A 26,627-nucleotide genomic window follows, 5' to 3' on the forward strand; every position below is an offset into this window, starting at 1 on the left:
AGTTGTATTTGATAATGATTATGTGCAGTTATTCTGTCGGTCCAACATCCGGGCTATCTCTAGTCTCGGGCCCAAACTGCATGTGGCTCACGGTTTGTATGAACAACAGAAACCGGCTGTGAAGGAGGCTACATAGCGATGTTGTTGGAGTGACCTTCAATTTCGGAAAAAACGACACTCGACCATTGAATTTAATTTTAAGTTTGTCAGTATATAAACGGTAAATCAAGTAAGTTTCTTCCACTCTGAAGACTTAGAAACGGTTGTTTGATTCCACTGACTATTTGCGATCGAAATTTACATAACACCATGACAGAAATCATCAACAAAAATCGAATATTTTCACTCGACCGTAAGTCGCATCATCAACCGGAAGTGGCGTGGCACGGACCGACAGAATACCACATAAATATCTTGAAACATGCACCAGACAAGTTTAATTAAAAAAACGCCTTGGCTACCGGTATACCGACCTTGAAGGGGTAAGATAGAGCTAACTATTATATTGTTCCGTGTTTTGTGTGTCGTTTTTTGCTCATGTGTCACGTTCATATCATAAAAAGGTTGATGGGGTGGATGTAGGTGGGTATGTATAGTGTGTGGGGTGTGCGTGATTTGCTGTTGGGGTGAGTGCGAATTGCGATTTGAATTGTACTTTTTATCACTGAATATTACAGTGTATCGTGCAATGCAGCTTGTTATCTTCAATGTTGTGCTTTTCAATAATTTGCAATATTGATCGTTTTATGCATCTTATTATTATTTGTCTATGTATTTGAATATAAATCAGCATGTAAATTTGCCACTTATTTAATGCGCTGCATGCTAGCCATAGGCTTCAACATAAAAAGTCCAAGTTTTGAGACATTTTCTCAAAATATCAATAGCTATCTCAGGAACCACTGAACCAATACTAGGCTTGATTGTACTCATTTTAATGTATTTTTCATGCTGATTCCAAATATGGTCATGTAAATTGACATTTCTGAAATTTTTGAATTTTTAAAGTAAAATTTGAAACTTGTCGTCTGCAGTCGACACCCGCGTTAAAAGAGTTAATACATATACTTGAAAATGTACCTGATATTTTGTTGGTGCAATTGACCAACTGATTATGTTGTCCTTGTATATTTTTACAGGTTCGAGGTATCATTACCTTCACGTAATCAACATGAACTTACCATATTTAATCAACGTGTTTATGATTATTTACGTTAACGTTAGAGCTGATGAAGGTATGTACGTCATACATATTATGAAGAGTTTGTTTCCAAATGATGTTTAGTCCACAAACACATGTTTCTGATTTACCTGTGCGATATTGCAATGGGTTGTGATGCTATAGGTATAGTAATTTCAGTTGGATGCACCATTACAAAGCAAACTGTGGATGGATGTACGATAACAATACTGTGTGACGCCTTTGGTTCCCAAATGAGAACAATAGTCCGCATATTGCTGTGCAACATTGTTGTGGTAAATAATGGCTTATTGAAGGTACAACTAATCTCAAACTTGTCAAAGTAACTGTGATGTACCGCACAAGTAAATGAGAAACATGTGGTTGTGGACTTAACATGGCTTGGAAACAAGCTCTTCATATTCACATGTATAAAATGAGGTAACAGTGCACCTGTCACGTAATATGCTTATTTGCCAATTTTATATCACATAAACATATACTCCAGAGCAGACTAAATATGAAAAGGCACTAGTAAACCAAAAATGTTATCCTTCCTGCAAGCACCAAGGCTTAGCTTTTGTTTGAGGTGAGCTTTGGGGGAAATCTTAACCTCTGTCTGCCTTTTTTCTGTCCATAGTCTTAATCACTATCAATAATACTTCGCTCGAAGGATTTTTGAACCGTTTTTTAGATTTGAAATTGATATAATATATATTTGTTTTTTTAATGGATCACATTCTTTTCATTGTTATGGGTATGGGTATGGGTAGAGTCGCAAATACGGGCTAACCATATATCATACAAAATGCCATTTATTAGTATGAATATACAACTGGTCCGTTTATAATCTCATATGATTTCCACGTGTGTGTTTGTTTGTTTTTTGTTTGTTTTTTCTTCTTTTTTGTGGGGGTGTAGAGGTGGCTTTAATTAGATTTGTATTATGATAAAGTGAATTCTCCCGGCACTTTACACTGTAGGCAAAAACAATAAATAACGTTTAATCTTCCACACAGGCAGTGTTAATTCTAAATTGAGTTACCTAAAACAAGCATCTCCATTTCTGCACCCCCTGTGTGGGAGATTAAGGTCATTTCAACTGTGATAGTCTATTTCGACTGGAATAGCCTAAAGCATGTTCGAATTATCTTGCCAGTATTTAAATAGAGTAAATGCATGCGAAAGATATACACAGAGTCCATGTACATTTTTTTCAATCGCATTCTTTATTCTAAAACAGAATGTAAAACAACTTACAATAATACATAAAGAGTACTGCACAGGTTGTATCACTTAACCATTACTAGAATGTAATTTCTCACATTCCTCAATTCGTCACTATGACAAAATTATCAACGTGTGCCCAAATAGATCGCATAGATCATGATAGATAGACAACACGATGATCATATGGAGTTTTGACCCCCAGCTAATTACCATATATATATAGTTGACAAAAGCCAAATAATAGGTCGAAAGGGCTTTGGGTGCAGATTGTCAAAATCCACGTTGCTTGCTCATATGTCATTTAGCTCTTTTCTGCTGAAAATGCTTAAATTTGCCCGATAAAAGACAAATCCTGGCATTTGTAAAAAAATGAAGTACATGATATTTACTTCTTATTCATTTTATATCAAACAGATCTTATAACTCATCAGTGTACAATACCGTATCCTCTCTTTGGTAAAGTAACTGACCAAAGCTCAACAGCACATGGTGGAATAGCTTCACGGGCCATCGATGGTGACACGAATCAAAAATGGGAAGTTGAAAGTTGCACCCATACTAGTAAGTTTGAAATACAATCGCATATTTTCCGTTCTATAGTTCTGTAGGCATATCGTGGCTTGGACGACAGGTACCGATGTATCAGTCATTTTTGAGAAAACGAGATAAGGTTTCATAATCTATGTATAAAGCTTTACATTCTGACAAACTTTCAAGACATGCATGTCATTAATTAATTAAGTATTATCACTAATTAGGATTGGCGTATCTCACTCAATGGAATAATTGTATACAACATTCTCCGTGTTTTGGACGACATAGTGGCGTATATTGTGGCTGTGTGGCCAATATGGATATGAATTCAACTATTATTCGACATACTGGCGTATCACGTGTCCTGTGTCAATTTTGAATGGGGAATAATTTTTCAAAAAATTTGACATACTGACGTATAAGTTTAATGACTAATTAGAATAATTGGTGAATGACAACAATGTATATTTTACATTAAATGTAACTTAAATATTTATAGTTTCAAATCCATTCAAGAAAAGGGGACATTTTAATCGAGGCAATGTATATATGACAAACGGTTAAAAGTTGCAAAAACTTCAGATGCAATTATCTCAAAATGGCCATTTTCGTGATACACCACTATGTCATCCGAGCGACGATATGTATCTATACTATTATTTAGCCGCACTTTTACTATCGCTGTCTGGGTAGCTATAGCCAGGACTGAATGTCCTCATTTGAGCTGATAAAGGTATTTAACACTTTCGCAAATCAAACTTTTATACGGAAAATATGCACTCATACGTAAGTTTGAAATACACCCGCATATTTTCCGTTCTAAAGTAATTTAATTTATTTTTGCCCTCAAAACAAGGAAGATAATTTACTGGGTGGGCAGCTTGTAATTTATGGCAACCAGCTGTTTGAATTTTCTTTAAAAAAAAGGAATTAAGAATTAAGAATTAGGCTTCGATAACATGTGGATTTTCATACCCTCCCCTGCTAAATGGACATTCTATGGCTCTTTTTTTATCATATAATATCTTTTCAAGGGAATGGACCTCTTGTGATTTATCCAAAATTGGACCTTTTTCTTATATTTTCCTTTTTCTAAAGAATGATAAGAGTTTGGAAGTATCTGAAGTAATGGTTCGCATAATGAGCTTGAATGATTTAGATTTAGATTTAGCCCCATGCCGTGCTTAAACTTGAAGTACGCATGTCATGATAAGCATTCATGTAACAAATTTCAAGGAAAATTTAATATTATTTCGCTTTGGACATTTAATAATCTTATACTAATTATCTCTCAACATTATTTTTAGGAAGGAAAAAGAAAAGGTTCTTGATAATTTAGAACATTGTAATAATTTTATTTAATTCCAATGTTCCGATGCCTGTTGATTTCTTGGTATTCAAATTCTTTGCAACATTTAGACAGCTTAGAATTTTGAAATATATTTCAGAAAGACATAATTATCGTGATTGTTTCAGTGTTGGCCGGTAAATATCAGGTCAATAAACATGTATTGTATACCCATTGCCACCCAATGTGTTTTGACTGAAGTAAACTGGTAAAAGATCTGGAAACGCTAGAATATACAAATAAAAGTCATTTAAAACGTTTCAAATCAAGAAATCATGAATATCCGAGAGTCGTACATAAGATCCTTGACAGTCCAGATGAATTTGTTCAAGGATCTTACGATGTACGATGACTGTTCATAGAAGAATTGTTAGTTGTGATTTCATATGACTAGTCCAATAAAATATCCACTTACTTGCAGACGTTTCGTTCCTTTATCGATGCTATTATTGTAATGATGATCTGTATATAGCTGATGTTGACTGCTGCTTAGCAACAAAGTTGCCAGTTGATTTTCTGTCAGTTTTTTGACGATCTGATAACTGACAGAAAATCAACTGGCAACTTGGTTGCTAAGCAGCAGTCAACATCAGCTATATACAGATCGTCATTACGACAATAGCATCGATAAAGGAAACTGACAGTTTCCGACACGCCTGGTAGTAAGCGAATATTAGTCGTATGAAATCACAACTAACAATAACAAGTACATAAGACCAACGCTCTGCAGGGTCTATTGTTCTATTGTTTCCGATTAGAGCGCTGACATATTGGAAAATGTTGCCAATCAATATTCATGAGAGTGTACATTCAACGTCCAGTTTGCGAAATTGGGTGAGTTGTGTTTGGTAGGTGTGAAATACATCTGACTGGGCGTTTTAATTACGTAACGAATAAAGGCATTGACATCATCGAATGGCTGCCCAGTGCTGTTATGTGTTTAGTTATTATATAGGCCTAATAATAATTATTAAATGTATTCATCATTCCTTTCTTTTCCCTTCTCTGTACTTACGTACTTATTCTTTCCTAGGCTTACACTTTATCACTCCCTCGCTCTCATTGTCCCCTCTCACCCTCCCTCTCTCATTCCCAACATTTTCCTTATATTTCTATTTATCTACTTGTCTTTATTATATCTTTTTATTTCTCCTTCCTCCAGCCCTCTCTCATTCTCCATATCCCCTCCTCCCCTCTGCCTCCCTCCCCCCTCCCAAGACTTCTCACAGAGGTGAATCTGCCCTCCCCCCCCTTCCCTCTTTGGGTACGCCACTATTTCTATACCAATCTCCTTCTTAAAATAAAATTAAATGGAAATTTCTTAAAAACAACCTTTATAGGCCTATACTTATACTTACATGTATACGTATAGCGATTACCATTATAGTGTAATATAGATATATGGACTAGACATGGCAGCCTTCATACATTCTAATGTGTAATCGATCAGCGAGAGCATTCAATTTATTTAAATGAAACGCCTAACGTCAGGTGGGTGGTAAAGATGATTGCATCGACAGCTAAAGCCTCCTCATATACTTCAGACCCACACAAGCACACATTTGGGATACGTGAGTACAATGGTACCACTTTACACATGACTGCCCTTACACATGACTGTAGTGTGGTCACTTATTGATACTCGCCTGTTGTGTAGAGCGTTAATATGATGCCGGATCAGTGACCAATTTAATGGAGGAACCCCTTTATTCGAAACAATGGTACCACTTTTATGAATAGCCTGTCGCAACTTCTAATCGGCATCAAACGAACAAAAGATTATATAATCTATTGCGACTCTATTTCTATTTAAAAGCTCTTTGCATAAGACCCTTTCAGCGGTGCTGATTTTTTGTATGGATACATATCGCTGTGAGCTGGACATGGGACATTCTTAAATCGCAAAGTCATTAGAGAATGAATCAGGGGAAACCTTCTGATAATTACAAACACTCGCTGAGCAGCAAGACCTTCCCTCTAAGCTTTTATTCCGATATTCTGATTATCTATTTGTTTTCATGAATTGGAAGACATTCTTTGATGTATTACTGGTGGCTCAGTATAGTATTTTATTAACAGAAGGTTTTCTCCAAATTCGTTTCCTAATGTCCAGTCGCCCTTCCCATGATTCAAAATTCCCCGGTGAACTGTGTTTTTATTACATGGTGGGTCGGTGCGGTTAACTGGTTTAATGTTCTTTAGGTGAGATCGTGAGATATATGAATGGGTGTGGACAGTACGACGGCAACTTAACTCACTTCCGGTATTTTTTACCGGCTTGACCTCTGCTGTTACGTAACAAAATGGTGAAAATAAGCCAGCAAATTTTTGGAAAACACTCACAAAATGGAATACGCGAGTCATTTCTCGATTAATTTTCGTATTAAGCCCATGGATAAGATTTGAACATGAGTATAAAGCAAACAATAACTTATAAAGGTTGAACTATTGCGGAAAAGATTAATGTTTATGGTGCGCGAAGTAGCTTAAAAAATGAGAAAAAAGCATGTCATGATCACTAAAATGGTTACATACAACTATATAAAACGCGGACAAAACACTTTTCTGTAATGATAGACATTAACTAATTTCACCTTGTATTAAATTTTCAGCGAATATGATTGCTGTAATAATCGAGTTGTAGGTTGAAAAGTTGCTTTTAAAGAGACCTCGTGTCGTAATCATGCGTGACCATTGGCATTATTATGTCACCAGGAAATTTAGCTAAAATTAGCAGTTGGCCTGTCCATATATCGATTAATAATTGTCTAGTGATGTTTATTATTAGCTAGATAACCAACAATGGACAATTAACAACGAAAATTTGTTCATAGGGAAAACATTATTAGCCGTGTAACACACCGCGTGACAATAGTCACGCACAGAGATACTCTGAAAGCCAGTATTTCAACATCTTCAATATACGACTAGGCATTATACAGCTACCAAATTTCATGAATTTTTCAGGCAAACAAACTTTAGTTATTATCTAACATCACATCCGTTTTTGACGCCCGCGCTTTTTCTTGCTTGATAGATATGAACGTTTTTGTGCTTATGGCACGCATTTTTTCTCATTTTTCCTGCTAGTACTATGAACATGTTCAAGCTTCGTTATTTCCCATATAATTCAACTTTTACACGTTATTTGTTGTTTTTACACGAATGTTCAATATTTTATCCGTGGTCATGGTACGTAATTTAAGCAGAAAACGACCCGAGTCTTCCATTTTAGGAGCTATTTGGCTAAAAAACATATGCCAGCTAAACTTTCAACATTGTGTGTTACGTAAGCCGTGCTCACCAACCTGTAATAATTATCAGTCGAACAAAAGAGGTCAGTAGTTGCCGTCGTACTGGATATACGCTGGCGAAGTTTCGTAATAAATCGGATTAACTACCATAGCAATAGGTGAAAACAATGTTGAACATATCGCGCTGCACTACACAAGCAGGTTGCACTCATCACCTGTGTATGTCTGCAATAATAGATTGAATACAATACTGGTCTTTACAAAGATACTAATCTTACAGGTGCAAGTGACCAGCATGATATGGTTCAATGCAGTGGTACCGCGTGAACGTATCAGTGCAGGGCGGTATATTCAAAAATTGTTTTCACCTATTGCTATGGTAGTTAATCCGATTATTACGTAACTTCGCCAGCGTATAGGGGATAAATCCTTTCACCAATGTATTCTGAATCATGTATCATTTTACTTTTACAATGAGTGTTTTTGCGAAAATTATAATTTAGTTTGTAAGTAATAATTTTATATGTTATTTTATATTGTAAAAAAATAATGCTATTTGGTCCTTGGTCTACAATGTGTGTTATACAATTTTAATAGGCGTATAGGAATAGGTCACATACAACTACAAATGCATCTTATAGACTGCTTAAAAGTTAAGCTAAGCGGATTTTTTTATCCTAACGTTCATTCATATGCCTTTATCAAGGAATCGCGAATCGTCGTAAATTGGGAAAGACGAAGTGAACATAAACTCAAAAACAATTGTGCAAGTGAAAAGCGCCCTATGTGGCAATTATAAAATACCGTTGTGACATGATGCTTACATCAACGTCAAGGACGTAGTCTTAGCTCTCAATGCCGTTTGTTCTGTTCAATTTGCTTGTTTTGATATTGAAATATGTTTAGTTAACAACGAAAGGGTAAAATCACAATTGTACCACTTTTACTAGGGAAGAGGGCTGTTAGTACTGACATGTAAATGTAAATAAATGATCAAGTTTATCAAGAGTTACTTCGTGAAATCAAAAGCATGCATAAATTACACAAAAATAATTGTTTTTACTGTTTTTACTGTTTTATCGTGATACAGGTATAATGATTCTCTTTTTCTACTTAAAACAGATGAAAAGATAAATAAATATTTCACATTCTGCTGTAAAATTAAATACATGTGCATGTCAATGATTTTATCATGTTAATACTGTTCACTTTGTCGCTCAAGACATGTTCAAAGACAAACTTAAGTATTGTACACTTATATGAACGCGTATATTACGTGTTGGGAGAGAAATTAGACAAAATAATGCACACGCGCTGATGTTGATGCACGAGCCTCGAAGGGGGTGCATTAGATGCATCAACATCAGCTATCAGTGATTTACATTACAGCATGAGCCTAGCCTTCTTCCCTAGTAAAAGTGGCACAAATGTGATTTCGCCTTTTGTTGTTAAATAAACATTCTTGAGATTAAAACAAGCAAATTGAACAGAACAAACGGCATTTGAGAGCTAAGACTGCGCCCTTGACGTTGATGTAAGCATCATGTCACAACGGAATTTTCTAATTGCCAAAGAGGATGTTTTGCACTTGCACAGGGTTTTTTTTTGAGACAGGGTGTATAGTGTTTAGGGAATTAACCGAGGATTGATATATCGGGTGTCATTTCCGCCCCGGATGTGCATGATATTTCTCGGTCTTAATTCTTAATTCCCGCGCAGCAACGTACAACGAAATCCTAATTATGTGATTTTTATTTTACATCCAATAGTATATGGATTCGACGATGCGTGGTGGATGGTGGATTTTGGGGAGTCTGTATGCGTCTGCAAGGTGGAAATTTTCAATCGCAATGATTGTTGCTGTAAGAACATAGCTAACTATTATACTACCTACAAAAAAGTATCCGAACACATAAGACAAAAGCCATATCTTAAAAATACTAAATTGCAAAATTAAGTAGTCTATATATGGTTAATTTCGCTTGGCGTACTTTGATACCTAGTCTGCAGTTATCAAAGTTCTTTTATACAGAGATGGAGCACTACGTGTCAACGATAGCTCAATTTTGCTGCATACACAGTCCGTATAATGCTCTCTTTCTGTACAAATCCCTGCTACCTCGGGTCAGCTTCAGGACAGCTTCATCGAGGAGCAACATGTGCCCAAACCTGACTCTACTGCGGCCCATACACAATCAATTTTATTAATTAATAGCGGGGACTCTAGATGCAGGATTAGATACATTTATAAGTAATATTTCTCTTCAATATTATTGGCAAAAGATATATTATTGAAGAGATCTAATCTAGTTTGATTTTATTGACGGTAAATATCACTATTGATGTTCGTGTGTACAGTTAGATAGATAGATAGATAGATTTATTATTATCTTTTCACTCATTACATGATACAAGAAAAATACATAAGAATAATACATTATAAAGATATAAATAATAATACAAATATAATAATTATGGAAATGCATAATACAACGATGAGTGAAGGAATTACAGTAAAGGCCCAAAGGCCTGTAGCTCTGTAACCCCTTGATACAGGTATATGGCATTTATTTGACATGGCAGCAGGTTGGTAGACAACAAAAATGCCGAGTCCAACCAACCAGCTGTCATGTCCATCAATGACATATCCTATGTTAACATTTAAGGAAAAAACAAAGAAAAACAAAAATGCACATATCAAAAACTAATTATTGAAGTAAATTAATGAAATTAGTGAACAAAATATTGGTGAGGTACACATGATTGAAAGACTAAGAATAGCTTTGCATAAGATGTTGTTTATACTTTTTCCGGAATTGCTTCACTGATGACGAGCACTTGATATCAGAATAATAGCATTCCAAAGCTTTATACCTGCATATTTAATAGATTTCTCACAAAAGACTTTCTTGACTCGAGGTAAGATGAGATTGTTTCTATATCTAGTGTTTATAGCGTGAATTTCAGAGTGCTTTGTAAAAGGTCGTCAAAAACATTGGGTAATAAGCAATTTGTATGTTTATACATGAATGTCCCAAGCTCTAGAGCGTACATATCTTTGATGCTTAAAGTATTATATTTAAGTAACAGAGGATTAGTTCTAGATCTGTAATTACTGTTACTAATAATACGCAATGCTCTTTTTTGAATTTTAAACAGATTATGAATATATGAAGAGCAGGCACATCCCCATGCTAAAATACTATAATTCATGTACGGCAAGACTAACGAACAATATAATGTATACAAAGCTTCACTGGGTAGAAAATGTTTAACTCTGTTAATAACGCCGACATTTAGAGAACAAGTTTTAATGATATTTACAATATGCTCCTTCCAAGTAAGATTTTGATCAATTTGAAGGCCTAGAAACTTTGTGCTGGTGACTCTTTCAACAGTGCACAATGGCAGATCTGTATCCACTCTTGTATCTAGGGTTTTTGATGTTGATCAATCAAATTGATCGTGTATGCGCCGGCGTAATGATCTAATAATCAGATTATCTACCATAGCAATAGATGAAAACAATTATACCGCGCTACACTAGTACATAAACTGCATTGAACCATATCATGCTGATCACTCGCACCTGTAACTGTAAAATTAGTATCTTTGAAAAGAGCGTTATTGTATTCAATCTATGATTGCAGACATACACAGGGGATGATTGCAACCTGCTTGTAGTGCAGCGCGATATATTCAAAAATTGTTTTTACCTATTGCTATGGTAGTTACCCCGATTATTACTTCACTTCGGAGGCGATTAGGTCGCGTAAAAGATGCTAGTTTCAATAAATCTCTGATATACCTTGTCACCAAAATAAATAAAAAGGTTAAATGCGCAGATATTGTCTCATTACGTTTTTGACCCAATTTAAAAAGATAAAACGTGGAAAAAACTCATTCCTAAAATTTTAAACGCTATACAGCTGTCTTATTTCCTATTTTTCGCATAGTAACCAGTATGCTATCCTATAGGCGAATCCAATTTCACGCATTACTGCACCTCAATGGCGGCCATAGCCGCGACGGGGACCCAACTATCTCACCTAAAATGTGAAATGATGCGGCCTTGAAGGGTATTTTAAACTGCATTCTATCACCCGTGTTACACGTAGACAAAAGAATGATGACAGTTTACAACGCAAAAGAATCTAACATCGAATTTTAAGCGGGTTTAATCCACCCAATTGGGCACTCACAACACCTGTTTGGTGCATGCGGGGAACCAAATATGGCCGCCAAATCCTGACCATGACTTGGCTTGTTGGATTCGTCTATATGTAAACTATTCTTTGTCTTACTCCCTGAAGCTAGACAAACAATTTGTCCCATGTTTAACGAAAACCATAGCAAACTTAATTTTTGACCCCTGTACAGCTTGTAAATTGGCCTTCGATCTTGTGGTACATATAACTCCACAACCAGGTCGTACGCACAAAATAATTTGATACGCTTTGAAATCGAAGCATATTTGTGTTTTGATCCCTGTATTAACCAATGGGGCTATTGGGTCAACATAGACTTCATGGGACAATATTTCATGGTGGGAATATAAAAATGCATTTACTATAGTGTGTCTCGTTTCAAGTTGTGAGTAACGCCATGTGTGTATTTCGTGGTGGTAGTTTCGAATGGTGACAACTCTCTAGTCCGAAGGCTCTTTAGTCCGAAGGTTCGTTAGTCCGAACACCAAAGGTTCGCTAGTCCTAATTCTGAAAAAGGTTTTCTAGTCCGAATGTCGGGTTCTCTAGTTCGAAGGTTCGCTAGTCCGAATATAGAATAAGGCTCGCTAACCCTAACCCCAACCCTAACACTAACCCTAACCCTTATTCAATATTTGGACTCTTCGGATTAGCGAACTTAATTTTGTTTTCCGACTAGCGACCCTTCGGACTAGAGAACTTTCGGACTAGCGACCCTTTGGACAAGAGAGAAGTCCCGACTTCGAATTGCGTGCTATATAAGACCAAATTTGACGTTGTGACTATAAATCTAATCCCGCAAGCGTATACATCCACAAAAAAGAGATATTACGATGCTCCATACGGTACTCAGTACTACCCTCAAATGCTTGTGACTAAAATTTTATCACCGGAGGGCGCCTATACAGATTTCTTAGCAGTGTCTATGTTAAAACAATTCAGCATGCCGTATATCATACCTTTATTTTCAAAATGACACCTTTTTGTGGGGGGAATAAACCGCGTGACCGTCGTACAAAAATTCCAACGTCCACCGTGCGTTACTCCGTCGGCCGTTTGTATCCAATAAACCAATCATAACCTCTTTTATACGGCTGATCGTACGTGCATTTCAATCCCGATTTCATAGGAAAATCTGTACATTATGAACCGCACGTGTGAATGAAGTTTTCACACCGCACTGTTGCTTTATTATAAGGATTTCAATCAATAGTTAGACTTACCTTCGTATGTTTAATATCCTTGAATACCAATTATGTATTATAAAGACGGACAAATTCTGTCACAGGAACATGATTTTGAAGAGTTATACGGGCGTACGATCACGGCGTATGGAAATCGCAACCTACAAGGGCGGCTTATCCGCACGCTGGCAATGCAATCACGTAAACGCAATGACGGCACTCTTAACGTGAGACGAGTTACAGTATAGACACTTTCAGGATTACAAAAAAGAGGTTAGAAGAATAAATGGGATCCCCTCTTACTACTCGACACAATTCGCCCCAATACGTGTGTTACACGTGAGGTCTTATCCCTTTAACAGCCGTCCACCCTCTTTCCCTTTCATGTCTGCGTAAAGCGCGTTAAGAAACATGCACATACATGTATTTCGCCAGTAGTACTGTTGCTAATTTTTAATCTTCCACTTCTTTTCAGCTGACAGAATAAATGGTAGTTTGGTTCATATTGGTAATAACGCAAATGGAACGTTGAATCCAGTCTGCAGGAAGAGTCCAATTACGGACTCTGAGACGGAGTCAAACCCTATATTGATGGTTGAATGTGATACAACAGTGTGTGGGAGATATCTCAGCATCCGTAAAGCAGGGAGCCAGCCTTTAACCCTATGCGAGGTTAAGGTTTACAAAGAATCTTGTAAATATTTTGCTGAACATTTCGTTGCTATCATACTACACACTATCTAATGAATCCCAGATAAATATAAACATGTCCTTATGTATTTTAATGACAATAGAGTCTGACAAGACTTTCTTTTGCAGCGCAAACCAGTTTTTACCTTTTTCCCAGTGGGCACACCTGACGTTAAAATAACGCTGAAATCAGGTTGAAATTTTGACGCACAGATTTCAAACTTCTTAATTTTTGCATTGAAAGTTGGTTGAAATCATGTTGAAAATTCAACGTGAAATTTCAACATGATTTCAACTAACCTCTAGGTTGAAATCTTCGGTAATTTTCCGGGGGAGCGCGAGCCCGAGGAAAAATACCGCGGCCCAACATAAACCCTCAGCGATATCACGCAATGATTGTAAAACAGATAGGTTATTATTGTCATTCATTAGCTGTTTCATGGAAATAACACAAGTTTTTGCTTAAAAGGCTGTTGATGTATCTTGCGTCCACTGTTTTAATACGCTGTTAATACGCAAGCAACAAGTACGTGGGCTTAATACTGGCGTTAGTTACGCGTGCTTGTTTGCGCGTTACGATACGCAAGCGCGGATTATTTATATGCGCGATGTTACTATACATTTTTAAAGTGATATTCATATATTTGACAGGCGTGTATATATCACGGGGTGAGGACTATCGTGGTTCACTACCGATAACAGCGAATGGTAACAACTGCCAGGATTGGTCAATGCAAATTCCTCATACACACAATTTCACACTTGGCAATTATTCACTGAGTGGTCTAGATGATGGCGCATTCTGCAGGAATCCTGATGGAAAACCTCATGGGCCGTGGTGCTTCACACAAAATCCTCAAGTGAGATGGGAATACTGCGCATGTACAAGGATGAATCTCTGCTATGGTTGCGTTCAAAATACGTCGAATGACGCATGCTCAGTGGAAGGTTTTAACCCGGATTCCGAATCAGTTCAGCATCATATCTGTAATGGAATGTGTTTTGTACGTATATATTTTTGGTTGCACATATCGAAATTCAATACTATATGCAGATTTAAAATAGTAACAAAAACTCAAGAATCTGAGACAGCCATTTTCTTTCATAGCTTCATCACGCCCGGTCCAATGGCCAATGGCCGTTGCATGCTTATATCATGGATCATATACCACAAAGTGCATTGCTTCAAACATGTAAACTCCTTCATTTGCTCATGGTTTAGTATTTTTCACTTGCCTTACATAACTTCAATTTACCATCAATACTAATCCTATTAAATGCATATCATCACTGAAACTAATTCCCTTAGTCCTATTGGTTAAACTATTAATAACTTAAATTGAGTAGTGGCATTTTAATTATTTATTTTTATTGTTGTTGATCTGTTTTATGTTTTCCTTTTATTCCATTCCCCTTCTTTACATCTATTTGATCGATTTAGACATTGGGGAAACCGAGCTCTGTAATCAGGGGTTGTGACGAGGGAGTTTCTTCTCAATGTCTCAACAGTTCCAGCAATTCCTCTTACTGCTACGACAGTAGTTCTGTAATAACGGGAAGCGAAAACTTAAATGTAACTTGGTGTCATGGAGATCTGTGTAACGGAGACAATACCACGCTTTCGGCTCCAACCACATCATCAGTTACCACTTCTGTTACTGATATCACTGCTGATGATACCACCGCTTCTACTACAGCTGCTCCTCGTACCACTGCTGATGATTCAAATGCTGCTGCTCCTACTGCTGATACCACTCTACCACTGATTCTGCTAGCGCTGATACCAATGATCATGATCGCCACGTTTTAATTGCTTCTTGCACCTTGTCTTGTGCTTATGTGCAAGACATCATATGCCAGATGACTCACCAAATTTAAGTTCCTATTACCTACTGAAGCACTCCTTTAAAAGATGCACTGCAAAACAGTATTTAGAAATTAAACACTTTTCTAAACACAATTTTGCCTTCACTATGTAAACATGTTTAGCGGCTAAACATTATGTGTTAAAGTATCAATGATGGTGTTCAATTTCTAAACATCTGACATTCATATTCCAAACATAACGTTTTAATTCTAAACACATTCTTGCCTTCACTTTGACTTTCTAAACACTGTTTTTACAGTACAGGTATTAGTACGAAAAGTATGATCATGACTGTTATCTATTTGTAGTATCAAAATGTATGCACAGTAAATTTCACTTAGTCCGAATTAAAAATGACCTTTCAGTCATCCACTTTAGAAATCAACACGAAAACGAGAGGATAATGAATTTATAAACACCTCAAGGTTTTAGAAAAAGCCACTCATAATACACAAAAGTATCTTTATAGTTAAACAAGAGGTAATTTGTGACTAGATCTGATCCAATCAGGCTAAAGTCGGCAAAAAAGAAACTGAGCAAGTTAGTAATGGTAGTAACTCAATTTTCAAATTTTCCGACTTTGGCCTGAGTGGATCAGATTGAATCGATTAAATGAACATCAACAAGCGCATCAATGGATTGTACGGATGGAGAAGGTTGTTCTGCACATTTTGGTACCGTAAATGCGGTAACTTTGACAGTTTTTGTACATGTTTTCAATACTATTTCCAAACAGACGCATTTTATGATGTGTTATTTATCCTGAAATTTTACATTGGGCCCTACTCAATTCCATCATACTACAACATTTTAAATAATCACTCAGTCATGACTAGGAGCCCCCGAAAGGTACTGCCAAAATTACCCCGCAAAATAGGCAACTTCTTCAGGTTGTTAAAATTCAAAGAAATAAAATGTATAATTAAGTGATACCTCAGAACAATTTGTGTCTGTATTTTGTCATGTCTCGTATCTTTAATAATAATAACAAATACATATGGGTGTCATGCTTACAGTTGTCATTTTCAAACACAAACTGAATGATGCCGATAAATATTTTGGTATGAACTGGTACTAGGCATATCACCTCAAAAATAAACGTAACAGAAACACGTTCTTTAATGATTCTACATGAATGGTCTTTATTGAGAAGCACGCCTTCCTGATTTTCTATCTAACAGGGATGGTCGTCTCTGTTGCTTCTGCAGTGGCGCTTATGAATCTCTCATATCGCTCGGTTGCATTTTCATTGATGTCTTCTAGAGGCTGGAATCTGTTGCGTACCTCAATTGTGTATTGCTGCTGTAACTTATTGTTTGAACACAGTACCCTCCAGTCGTAGTGTTTCTTTCTTGACAAAGCCTTGCTCTTTCTTAGGCTTAGTCTGATCCTTGCTGATACGATCCTATAATCAGATCCTATGCTGGAAAAGAGATCCTATGCTGGAAAAGGTGCTATGAGCTTCAGCGCTCAGCAAGCTGTTCTTTCACTTTTTCCGAATCAGAACATAGTCCAGTTGATATTTGCTTCCCGTTGGGCTCATGTACGTCCACAGCTTTCCATTCCTCTTTCGGAAGTAAGTATTAGCAATAATGAGGTTTTTCTCAATTGCCAAATCTACCATATACTTTCCATTTCTGTTGGTTGCGTCATGATAGGTATAATTTGCATCTCCAGTTCCAACTCTACCATTGAAGTCTCCTACTATTACAAGGACATTGTGAGCTGGGTTAGAATCAATGGTTCTTCTTAAGTTGTCATAGTGTGCTTCAATGTTATCTTCATTGTCCACGTTAGTTGGACAATAGATAACTATTACTGTAGTTGCTGGGTTACCCTGGAAGTTGGCAGCCAGGGTACGGTCTGTGTGTTGTGTCACGCTAGCTAGTGATCTTTTTGTACCAGAACTGAGAACGATGCCAACTCCACCAGTTGCTGCACCTGCTCTATTTCTGACAGCTGAAGTTGTAATTATCAATCAATCAATCACTGACATTTATGGAGCGCCAAAAGCCAAAAAGAATTTGCACTAAGGCGCTATAATCTAGGCACAAAAAGCAAGGAATAAACAATGATTATACAATGATACCCTGTGATACAAGCAAAAATATACTACTATAACAACAATATAATTATTAAAAGCAAAAATGTAATTGGTTGTAAGCAATATTGAAAAGATGATGTTTCAAGAGTTTTTTGAATATATCCAAAGATCCAGCAAGTTTGATGCGATCTGGCAGTTGGTTCCAAATGCGAGGAGCGTGGCATGAAAATGACCGGTCGGCAAAAGTTGAGTGTTGAGTGCGAAGTTGAACAAATTGAGGTGCAGATGAAGATGTAGAACGGAGCCGTCTGGAACCAGTATGAACTTGCAGCATGGCAGACATGTATTCAGGGGTTTGCTGGCAGATGGATTTAAAAACCAGAACGAGTCAATACGTTGTCTGATGGGAAGCCAATGCAAGTCGATGAGGTCGGTGGGATCATATTTTCGCTTCCTGGTAATAAGGCGAGCCGAGGTGCGTTGAATGTTCTGAAGACATGTTAAGGGGTCCTCTCCAAATTGTCCCTTTGAAATTTGTGGCCCCTTTGAGTCCCCTTTGAGCATTTTAAAGGGTGCATGATATAATTTTAAAGGGGAGGCAAAGGGGATTTCATAAAATTTCATCGGGGAACATAGATTGTGTCTTAACGGGTTCAACAGGGCGATATTGTTTGCGGGGGAATGGAATTGCAATTAACCAGTCACCCTAGCTAACCTCCTAATATTATTATTCCCTGGGTAGCTATATATTCCCCCTTTAAATTTAAAGGGGACCCGTTACGTACCCTTAGAATGTCTGCCAATCTTGCCAACATGACCCACGATATTAACCTCCAATACCACTATTCCCTGGGCAGATTAATTTCCCCTTTAGAATCAACGGGCCCCTTTAAAGCCCCTTTAAATAGTGTGAAAAGAACTAATCATATGAAAATGACCGTCAATAATCTCCAATTATTGTTACTCATGGTGCATGTGTCTCCTATGCTCAGTTACTTTTGACAATGTGGCAATATGATAGTAAAAGATGTTTGTTTAAAAATGTTTTCATCCTGTTAACTATAATACAATCTATATTGATACAGGGCGGCTCATACAATAAATAAAAAAAGGGTTGAATTTCTAAACATGATTTCTTTAGTGCGTGTTTACGTATAATTTTTGAATACAGATTCTATCAGTATTCAAAAATTCTGACAAAGTGCTCATTTTCTATGATGAGCAAAAAATATACATTGTTCAACAGGTTCAAAAGCAGTTCTAATAATCATGATAATGTATATAATATCTATAGTTAATACTGGCAGTTTCATGCCACATCAAATAGGGCCTATAGATATTTCTCCTCCAACTTCATTTTTGTCGATCAACTATATGCTTGTGTTTTGCATATAATTTTTGTATATAGATTCTATCAGTGAATGAACTGCCAAAGTGCTAATTTTTTATGATGAGCAAAAACATACATTGTTCAACATGTTCAAAAGCACTTTTAATAACACGCACTTATGATGATACTTGCAGTTTCATGCCACATCAAATAGGCCTATAAATATTTCTCCATTCCAATTTCATTTTATCAAGCAACTATATAATGCTTGTGTTTTGCATATAATTGTTGCATATAATGTAGATTCTATCAGTGAAGGAACTGCCAAAATGGTAATTTTTTATGATGAGCAAAAACATACATTGTTCAACATGTTCAAAAGCAGATATAATACATGTAGTACTAACACTAATTACTGATTACTGTCTATAGCTGGATTAATATGAATTACCTGTCAGATTAAACTGTGTTAGCCTACAATTTCAAAACTGTATTCACCCTGCATTTAACATAACGTTGTCGTCACATTTTAGATTTGTATCGAATATGAAAACACTTTATGTATTTAAGTGTTACGATGTTGATCTCAAGATAAATCAAAGGTAAACAAAGAGATTGCGTATTTTGTGTTATTAAATATATTCACATAACCTTTTCACCACAATACCATTTTCTTCAATTTGTTATTCTTTTGGTTACACACACACACACATAACAATATACATATTTAAACCCCCAGGTTTAAACCATAGACCCTAGAAAGGAATTATACAGTCTATGTTTAAACTATAGATAAACCCTTGATGTTTCCCTATTAGTAAACTCAACCTTAACCATATGGACTGTATTGTAGTTCAACCCATAATCAAATTCTTTTGGTATTGTTAAACTTCTAGGTCAATGTCCCCAGATATGGGGATAGGGCGCTCAAATGGGAGGTATTAATTCATTATTGCTAACCTTTAGGGTCAAATACTCTAGATATCAGGTTAACGGATGCTTAAAGGGGAATTTGACTACTTTAAAGGGCAGGCAAAGGGGAGACCATTAAAATACAATGGGGAAATTAATTCCCACATCAGCAATCAACGTCATGGTGGGGGAGAATTGTTAACCTTTTAGGTCAACAATTCAAAGGGGATAACGGGGATTCTTAACGGGGTGATTGTAAAGTTTTAACGGGTAAATATTGGGAGCGTTGTTAAATTTCAAAGGGGCTGGTCATAAAGGGGTCTCAAAGGGGCCTTTTGATTTCAAAGGACAATTTGGAGAGGATCCCTAACAGAGAGCCAGTTATGCCATTTAGTAAGCTGTTATAATAATCCAACCGAGATCTAACAAGGGTATGGACAGCGAGTTTAGCGGCCTCGGTGGTGAGCATTTTGCGGGCTCGACCAATATTAATGAGTTGGTAATTGGCAGCTTTGGAAATGTTAGCGACTTGAGCACTCATGGTCATACCGCGATCAAACATGACCCAAAGGTTTCTGACATGGTTGGACTGAACAGGAATGTTGACCCCAGTGATTTGAACAGAGGGTAGGTTAAATTTAGCCAGTTGGGCTCTGAAACCAAAGACAAGAACCTCAGTTTTCTCAGCGTTAAGCTTCCGGAAATTTATGGACATCCATTCCTGAACTTCATTGACACAGTGTTCAAGTTTGGTGACAGCACATTCAACGCCATGAGCAGATGTTGGGCACACAGATATATAATTTTTGTACCATCGGCATATAGGTATGCAGTTCCATATCATACTTGCGGATTATGGGGCTAATGGGCAGCGTGTATATCAGGAACAACAGAGGTCCTAGCACAGACCCCTGAGGTACCCCGAGAATATCTTGAAGTCTCGCAATTAACAGTTCATGGTCGATGGTATCAAACGCACTACTTAAGTCCAACAGTAGCAGAATAGTAACACCCTGTCTTTCCATGGCCCACATGATGTCATTGTGGACCTTTATAAGAGCGGTCTCTGTGCTGTGATACTGTTTATAAGCGGATTGTAATGGTTCATGAAGATGATGTTTTGACATGTACTCATTGAGCTGTTTGGCAATGACACGTTCAAGCACCTTGGAGATGAAAGTCAGGTTGCTAACTGGGCGGTAGCTTTATTAAGAGTGTTATGGTTCAAACTACTTTTCTTGAGCAGTGGGTATATGATAGCAGCTTTCAAGGATGCTGGAACAAAACCTTCCATTAATGACATGTTAACAATGGAGGTAATTGCAGGCAGTAGAACATCTAACTGTTGCTTAACCAACCACGAAGGTGGGGGATCCAGAAGACTGGATGGACAAGGAGACTTTGTGATAATCTCACTGACATCAGCAATGACACCGTGTCAAAGTTTCTGAAAGACAAATTACAATTATGCCGACTACTTGAGACACCAGCGACATTAGATTGCATATTGGATCTTACTGTCTCTATCTTGGACATAAAGTAATTGGCAAACTGGCCAAGTGACTGGAACAGTCATGATCAGGGAGTTTTGTGGTTTTGTAACTGACCAATTGGGTGGAAAAGCCCTTACCTACTTCAAAACCAATCTTATTATTGTATTGCATCGTAAACTTTCAGCATCCTTCTGTCACACGGTTGATGGAACGCAGTTTAAAATTCCCGCAAAGCCTGCATTATTTCACACTTCAGGTTGTTTCAGATCAGATGCCCCTATCAATGGCTGCCATTGTTCGTGAAGTCTAGCCAAGAATTTGCTCACCGATAGCTTCACATTCTAGACTAGAGACCATTGCATCAGGGGGATGAGACTGCATAGGGTTAAATGTCGGGACCTAGGTCACAATTTGAGAAGAGATGAGGTCCGTCCAACGGCCATTTGTGGAAGTAAAAAGTCACGTCTATAACATGTACCATAGTCTGCCTATTAGGAAGATGATTAATATCCTGCATATTTAATGCCTCATCAGTTGGTATAACTGATTTACTATAGAATAGTTCTTATACGATGTTTTAATAATTTATCATACATGTATTGATAAATTGTGGAGCAAATATTTACAGAAAGATTCGAGCCAGGTATACCAACTTGGTGTGGGGAACAAAGACAAAGACAAGATAAAAACTAATGCAGTATGTAAACCAGAATGGTGTACACGGTTAGGCGATAGAAACAAATTAGTTCTATCTTTCGATCGACCATCGATGTTTGGTCGATCCTTATTATTTATGAAATTAATTAATTGACTATGGTTAATTGGGATAAACTAGTAATTTGCACCTGTTGTAATATTGACCAATATAAATTTAGTGTTAATTCTGATTAATTAGTTGATAAATCAATCATTAATAACAAGCATCGAAGCAGCATCGACGGTCGATCCAAAGATCGAACAAATTTGTCTCTGGTGCCTTACTGCACTAGAAAAAATCCAAAACCACAGGGATTGTAGACAAAGTTGACAAAAAACAACCGACCAGTAGCAAGCCAACTCTCTTCATGTAGAGTTGCTATATGGCTCTGTAGTTTTGACATTTTGCTTGCTACCTTGGTTTAATTATTTGCTATGATTTAATTATTTTTATGCTTTAGATTCAATTCTTTGCTGTATTTATATATTTTGTTGTTTGTCCCTGAGGAAGGGCAGTTTATCTGCTCGAAACGTCGGTTGTTTTTTTTGTCAACTTTGTCTACAATCCCTGTGGTTTTGGATTTTTTCTAGTGCAGTAACCGTGTACACCATTCTGGTTTACATACTGCATTAGTTTTTATCTTGTCTTTGTCTTTGTTCCCCACACCAATTTGGTATATCTGGCTCGAATCTTTCTGTTTTTATATATTCTAGGTCTCTTGTATCATCTTTTGATCCTTGGTGTGTTTTGTACCTCGTCCGTTGGATGCACCATTACCTACTTTGAGCAAATATTTATTAAATATCTTCCATGGTCTATGGTAAGACCGATGTGCCTACCAAGCATACCGGGAAATAAACTGACCTATGTCAATTCAGATCGTAGAGATGAGGTCAGACTTGTGTGAATCATGACCTTTGTCAGTCGCAATGACCTTTGTCAGTCGGAGATCTAAGTTCCTTGATTGCATTCAAAATCTAGTTGGATTCGCTGAAGCGTGACACCGTGTAAAGCAATGGAAGTTCAGAAGTAAACACAGCTGATCACAACAGGCGATTGCATCAAAAATGTTGCTAAAATTACGCTTCAGCAAAATTTTATACTGTCCAGATTTGGTAACTCTTGCTCAAAAAGATACAGTTGACTCATCGAAATAACTTTCATCCAAATTTCAACATTAACAGAATAAATAACCTCCGGTGCAAAGAATTGCACCGCTGTCCGACCGAAAAACCAACGCAAAGTACTCTAGCATCGAATGCGTAACTATCGTGTGCAAATTTTGCTGAAGTGTAATTTTAGCAACATTTTTGATGCAATCGCCTGTTGTGATCAGCTGTGTTTACTTCTGAACTTCCATTGCTTTGCACGGTGTCACGCTTCAGCGAATCCGACTAGATTTTGAGTGCAATGGTCTCTAGCCTAGAATGTGAAGCTATCTGTGAGCAAATTCTTGGCTAGACTTCTCGAGCATGTCTGCACACAGAAAAAGAATTCTCGCTATTCGCAATAAGGGCGCCGCCAGCGGTTTGCGATGTAATCGTGATGTATCATGGGAAAATCGTGATGTATCATGAAGGTCGACATCAAGTCCGCAATACGAATATTACCATGCTATTACATAGGAACACGTGACAATATTTTTAGTTTGTCAATATAACGGTATTACACGCAAATCGATAGAGAAAAATTAATTGTGCACATTTCAAATCACATTATTAAGTATTATTGAGTATCGATTCGCGTGTAACACCTTTATTTTGACAAACTAAAAAATATTGTCACGTGTTCCTAAATAGCATGGTAATATTCGTATTGCGCGGACTTGATGTCGACCTTTTCCCATGATACATCACGATTACATCGCAAACCGCTGGCGGCGCCCCTTATTGCGAATAGCGAGAATTAGCGCTTACCTCACCATCCGATGGAACGAGTATTTCTCCAGGGCGTTTCAGAAGATTCTTGCAATCTTCTTCAGCTCATTTTCATCACCATAAGAAAGGATAAGTGCAGTGAAAAGAATGAATAAAGAAAATAATAATAATAATTGTTGTAGACACTAAACACATAACACCACTAGGCAGCCATTCAATAATGCCAAACCTTTATGCATTATGTAATTAAAACACCCAGTCAGATGTATTTCACACCTGCCAAACACAAGTCACTGGACGTTGAATGCACACTCTCATGAATATTGAGTTGCAAGGAAAAACAGTGGCATGATCGACGGGAATTATATAAATAAACACAATTCTTCACCAGGTTCGCAGTCGTTACAGTTTGCGACGGCGAACCTGGTGAAGAATTGTGTTTATTGATCGGCAACATTTTCCAATTATGTCAGCGCTCTAACCAGAACAATAGATGAATTAATGCTGTAGCCCGTTGTGTTTAACGTTCCAATATTTCTTTGGATTTGTTTACAAGAACGTTTGCAAATTATATTTGCTGGCAATCGCAATGTGCTTATTTACGGCTTTCCCAATTTTATGTTTTTATTGTGCATATAAGTTGATTTTTATTATACAGCAGAAACACAGGTTGTGGGTATAACTCTATTATCTTAGAGTGACAGGTGAGTAATTTGAATTAAACGACATCTTGTGCTCTGTAAAAACTGCACCGTTGAGCTAAGCGCGATATATATGAAGAAGATAAAAAGCGAAATGATATTGATCGGAACACGATATATATATATATCTAAATATGATTATTTGAGTGATAGCCGAGTAATAACTTAACGTATTGTCTGTTTAATGCATCGCAATATTCAATGCATAATTTAATCTGTATTTTAAGCCTTGTTTTAGGTAGTAAATTTACGTTATGATAAATATGTGATGCGATCAAGCAAAATCAGTAGGAACTCGGAAATATTGAGATATAGCCTTTCTATTGTTTTGGAAACTCATTAATTGCTCATATCTTTGGAATTGATTGTTCAATTGCAATGGAGTTTTCTGCAAAATGCAACTTTGCAAATGTTTGTTACTATCCTATAAGAAACTGAAAATTTATTATTTGCTTGATCGCATCACATATGAAAATAGTTGAGCGTACCGTCTGTACTTGAAGAAAGAGAGAGAGAAAGAAAGAAAGAAAGAAGAAAGAAGGAAAGAAAGAAAGAAAGAAAGAAAGAGAGAAAGAAAGAAAGAAAGAAAGAAAGAAAGAAAGAGAAAGAAAGAAAGAAAGAAAGAAAGAAAGAAAGAAAGAAAGAAAGAAAGAAAGAAAGAAAGAAAGAAAGAAAGAAAGAAAGAAAGAAAGAAGGAAAGAAAGAAAAGGAAATGTGGACGGACAGAATGGAGGAAGGAAGAAAGGAAAGAAAGAGGGAAAATCAATTTAATTTCAAAAGTAGCTTAAAAAATATATAAAATAAAACCTAAAAATGTACTATGTAAATTAACAGTTATGAAGATAACCAAATTGTGATTTTGATAAAGGATTAGTACCAAGGACTGTCAAAACCCCTTTAAAAAACTTGGGTTCCAAAAATAGCACATCGAAAACAAAGCATAAATTAAAGGACCCTCAAAATATAAAAAATAAAACAAATCAAAAGCTATTGCGCATGTCAATATTTGTTTAAAAATAGCTAACTACCTGTTGTGATTCAGCGTTTATGCTCAGCTAGACTAGCTTGCTCAGAAAGTTATTTTAACTACAGGTTTACATGGTGTCCCAAAAAATGGACCCCGACATAATTATGTAATAATATTCTAAAATGTGTCTTAAACCGTCGTTTAGGGGGCGTTGGCGCAGCGGTACGGGCTCTACGTCGGAATCGCAGAATTGTGAGTTCGAGCCCCGGTGGTGCCATCGTGTTGTGCACTTGAGCAAGGCACTTTACCTCACTTGCTTCTCTCTACCCAGTGGTGAAATGGGGAGCTATTATGACTATTATCCATTGAGCGCCGCCCAAAGGTATACGCATGCTTTGGGCATTGTATAGCAGCTGACATAATCTAACGACAGCGGAATAAATGTCCCAGCAAACACAAAACGTGTTCGACATCATTCGTAAAAGGTTATAAAAGGTTGTCAGAAAATGTTTAAATGTCGGGTTATATAAAAGGTACATTAAGGGTATAAAACGTTTTCATAACCTTAAAAAACATTTTTGATAATCTACTGCTCATCAAACAAAAATGATTTACAGAAAACGTTTAAATGTCGGGTTATATAAAGGGTATAAAATCGTTTTAATAACATTTCAAAAACATTCTTGAAAACTTGATACAAAGCATTCCAAACAGAATGTTATTTTGGGGTTGAAAAAATATTTGGCGAAAAATGTTTGCCCAAAATATTTGCAATAACGTTTTAAAAACGTTTTCATGACCTTTATATAACCCGACATTTAATGTTATTAAAAGGTTTTGAAAAAACCATTTTAAGAACATTTCTGTGTTTGCTGGGTTCAAATATTTTAACATAATGTTATTTAAGTATTGACAAAATATTTGGTAAAAATGTTTTTAAAAATAGTTTACAATAACATTTTTTGAAAACATTAAACAAATATTGTTGTAGTGTGTTTTCATACAAAACGTTTTAAAACGTTATCATGACCTTTATACAACCCGACATTTTAATGTTTTTAAAATGTTTTTACCTAAACCAAAAGCCAAAATTTAACTTATTTAAAACGTTTTT

At 36.6% G+C, this 26,627-nt stretch overlaps 2 protein-coding genes across 2 annotated transcripts; one reads left to right on the plus strand and one right to left on the minus strand.

Moving 5' to 3' along the window:
• The first annotated feature begins 1,143 nt into the window (after positions 1-1,143).
• On the plus strand, positions 1,144-15,489 carry LOC140144724 (uncharacterized). Its single transcript, XM_072166537.1, has 6 exons — positions 1,144-1,235; positions 2,825-2,971; positions 9,316-9,408; positions 13,411-13,629; positions 14,277-14,629; positions 15,067-15,489. Exons 1-6 carry the CDS (start codon positions 1,172-1,174, stop codon positions 15,433-15,435), a joined length of 1,245 nt encoding a protein of 414 aa, XP_072022638.1. The 5' UTR covers positions 1,144-1,171; the 3' UTR covers positions 15,436-15,489.
• A 1,489-nt stretch (positions 15,490-16,978) lies between these two features.
• LOC140144721 (craniofacial development protein 2-like) lies at positions 16,979-20,905 on the minus strand. The gene is made up of 2 exons (XM_072166534.1): positions 20,761-20,905; positions 16,979-17,451 (listed from the first exon to the last, which is right to left on the minus strand). The coding sequence occupies exons 1-2, from the start codon at positions 20,903-20,905 to the stop codon at positions 16,979-16,981; spliced, it is 618 nt and encodes a 205-aa protein (XP_072022635.1).
• Positions 20,906-26,627: the final 5,722 nt, after the last annotated feature.

The sequence above is a fragment of the Amphiura filiformis genome, unplaced genomic scaffold, assembly GCF_039555335.1.
Source record: "Amphiura filiformis unplaced genomic scaffold, Afil_fr2py scaffold_75, whole genome shotgun sequence".
In the NCBI taxonomy this organism is placed as follows: domain Eukaryota; kingdom Metazoa; phylum Echinodermata; class Ophiuroidea; order Amphilepidida; family Amphiuridae; genus Amphiura; species Amphiura filiformis.

What these genes read in the sequence shown, in the direction of transcription:
- LOC140144724 (XM_072166537.1), top strand. Translation starts at nt 1,172, where the DNA reads ATGAACTTACCATATTTAATCAACGTGTTTATGATTATTTACGTTAAC. An exon ending in CAATCGCAATGATTGTTGCT is followed by an intron (nt 9,409 to 13,410) that starts GTAAGAACATAG and finishes ACTTCTTTTCAG; the next exon opens with CTGACAGAATAAATGGTAGT. An exon ending in TAAGGTTTACAAAGAATCTT is followed by an intron (nt 13,630 to 14,276) that starts GTAAATATTTTG and finishes TATATTTGACAG; the next exon opens with GCGTGTATATATCACGGGGT.
- LOC140144721 (XM_072166534.1), bottom strand. Translation starts at nt 20,905, where the DNA reads ATGTCAAAACATCATCTTCATGAACCATTACAATCCGCTTATAAACAG. An exon ending in TCTGCTACTGTTGGACTTAA is followed by an intron (nt 17,452 to 20,760) that starts GTAGTGCGTTTG and finishes TTACAACTTCAG; the next exon opens with CTGTCAGAAATAGAGCAGGT.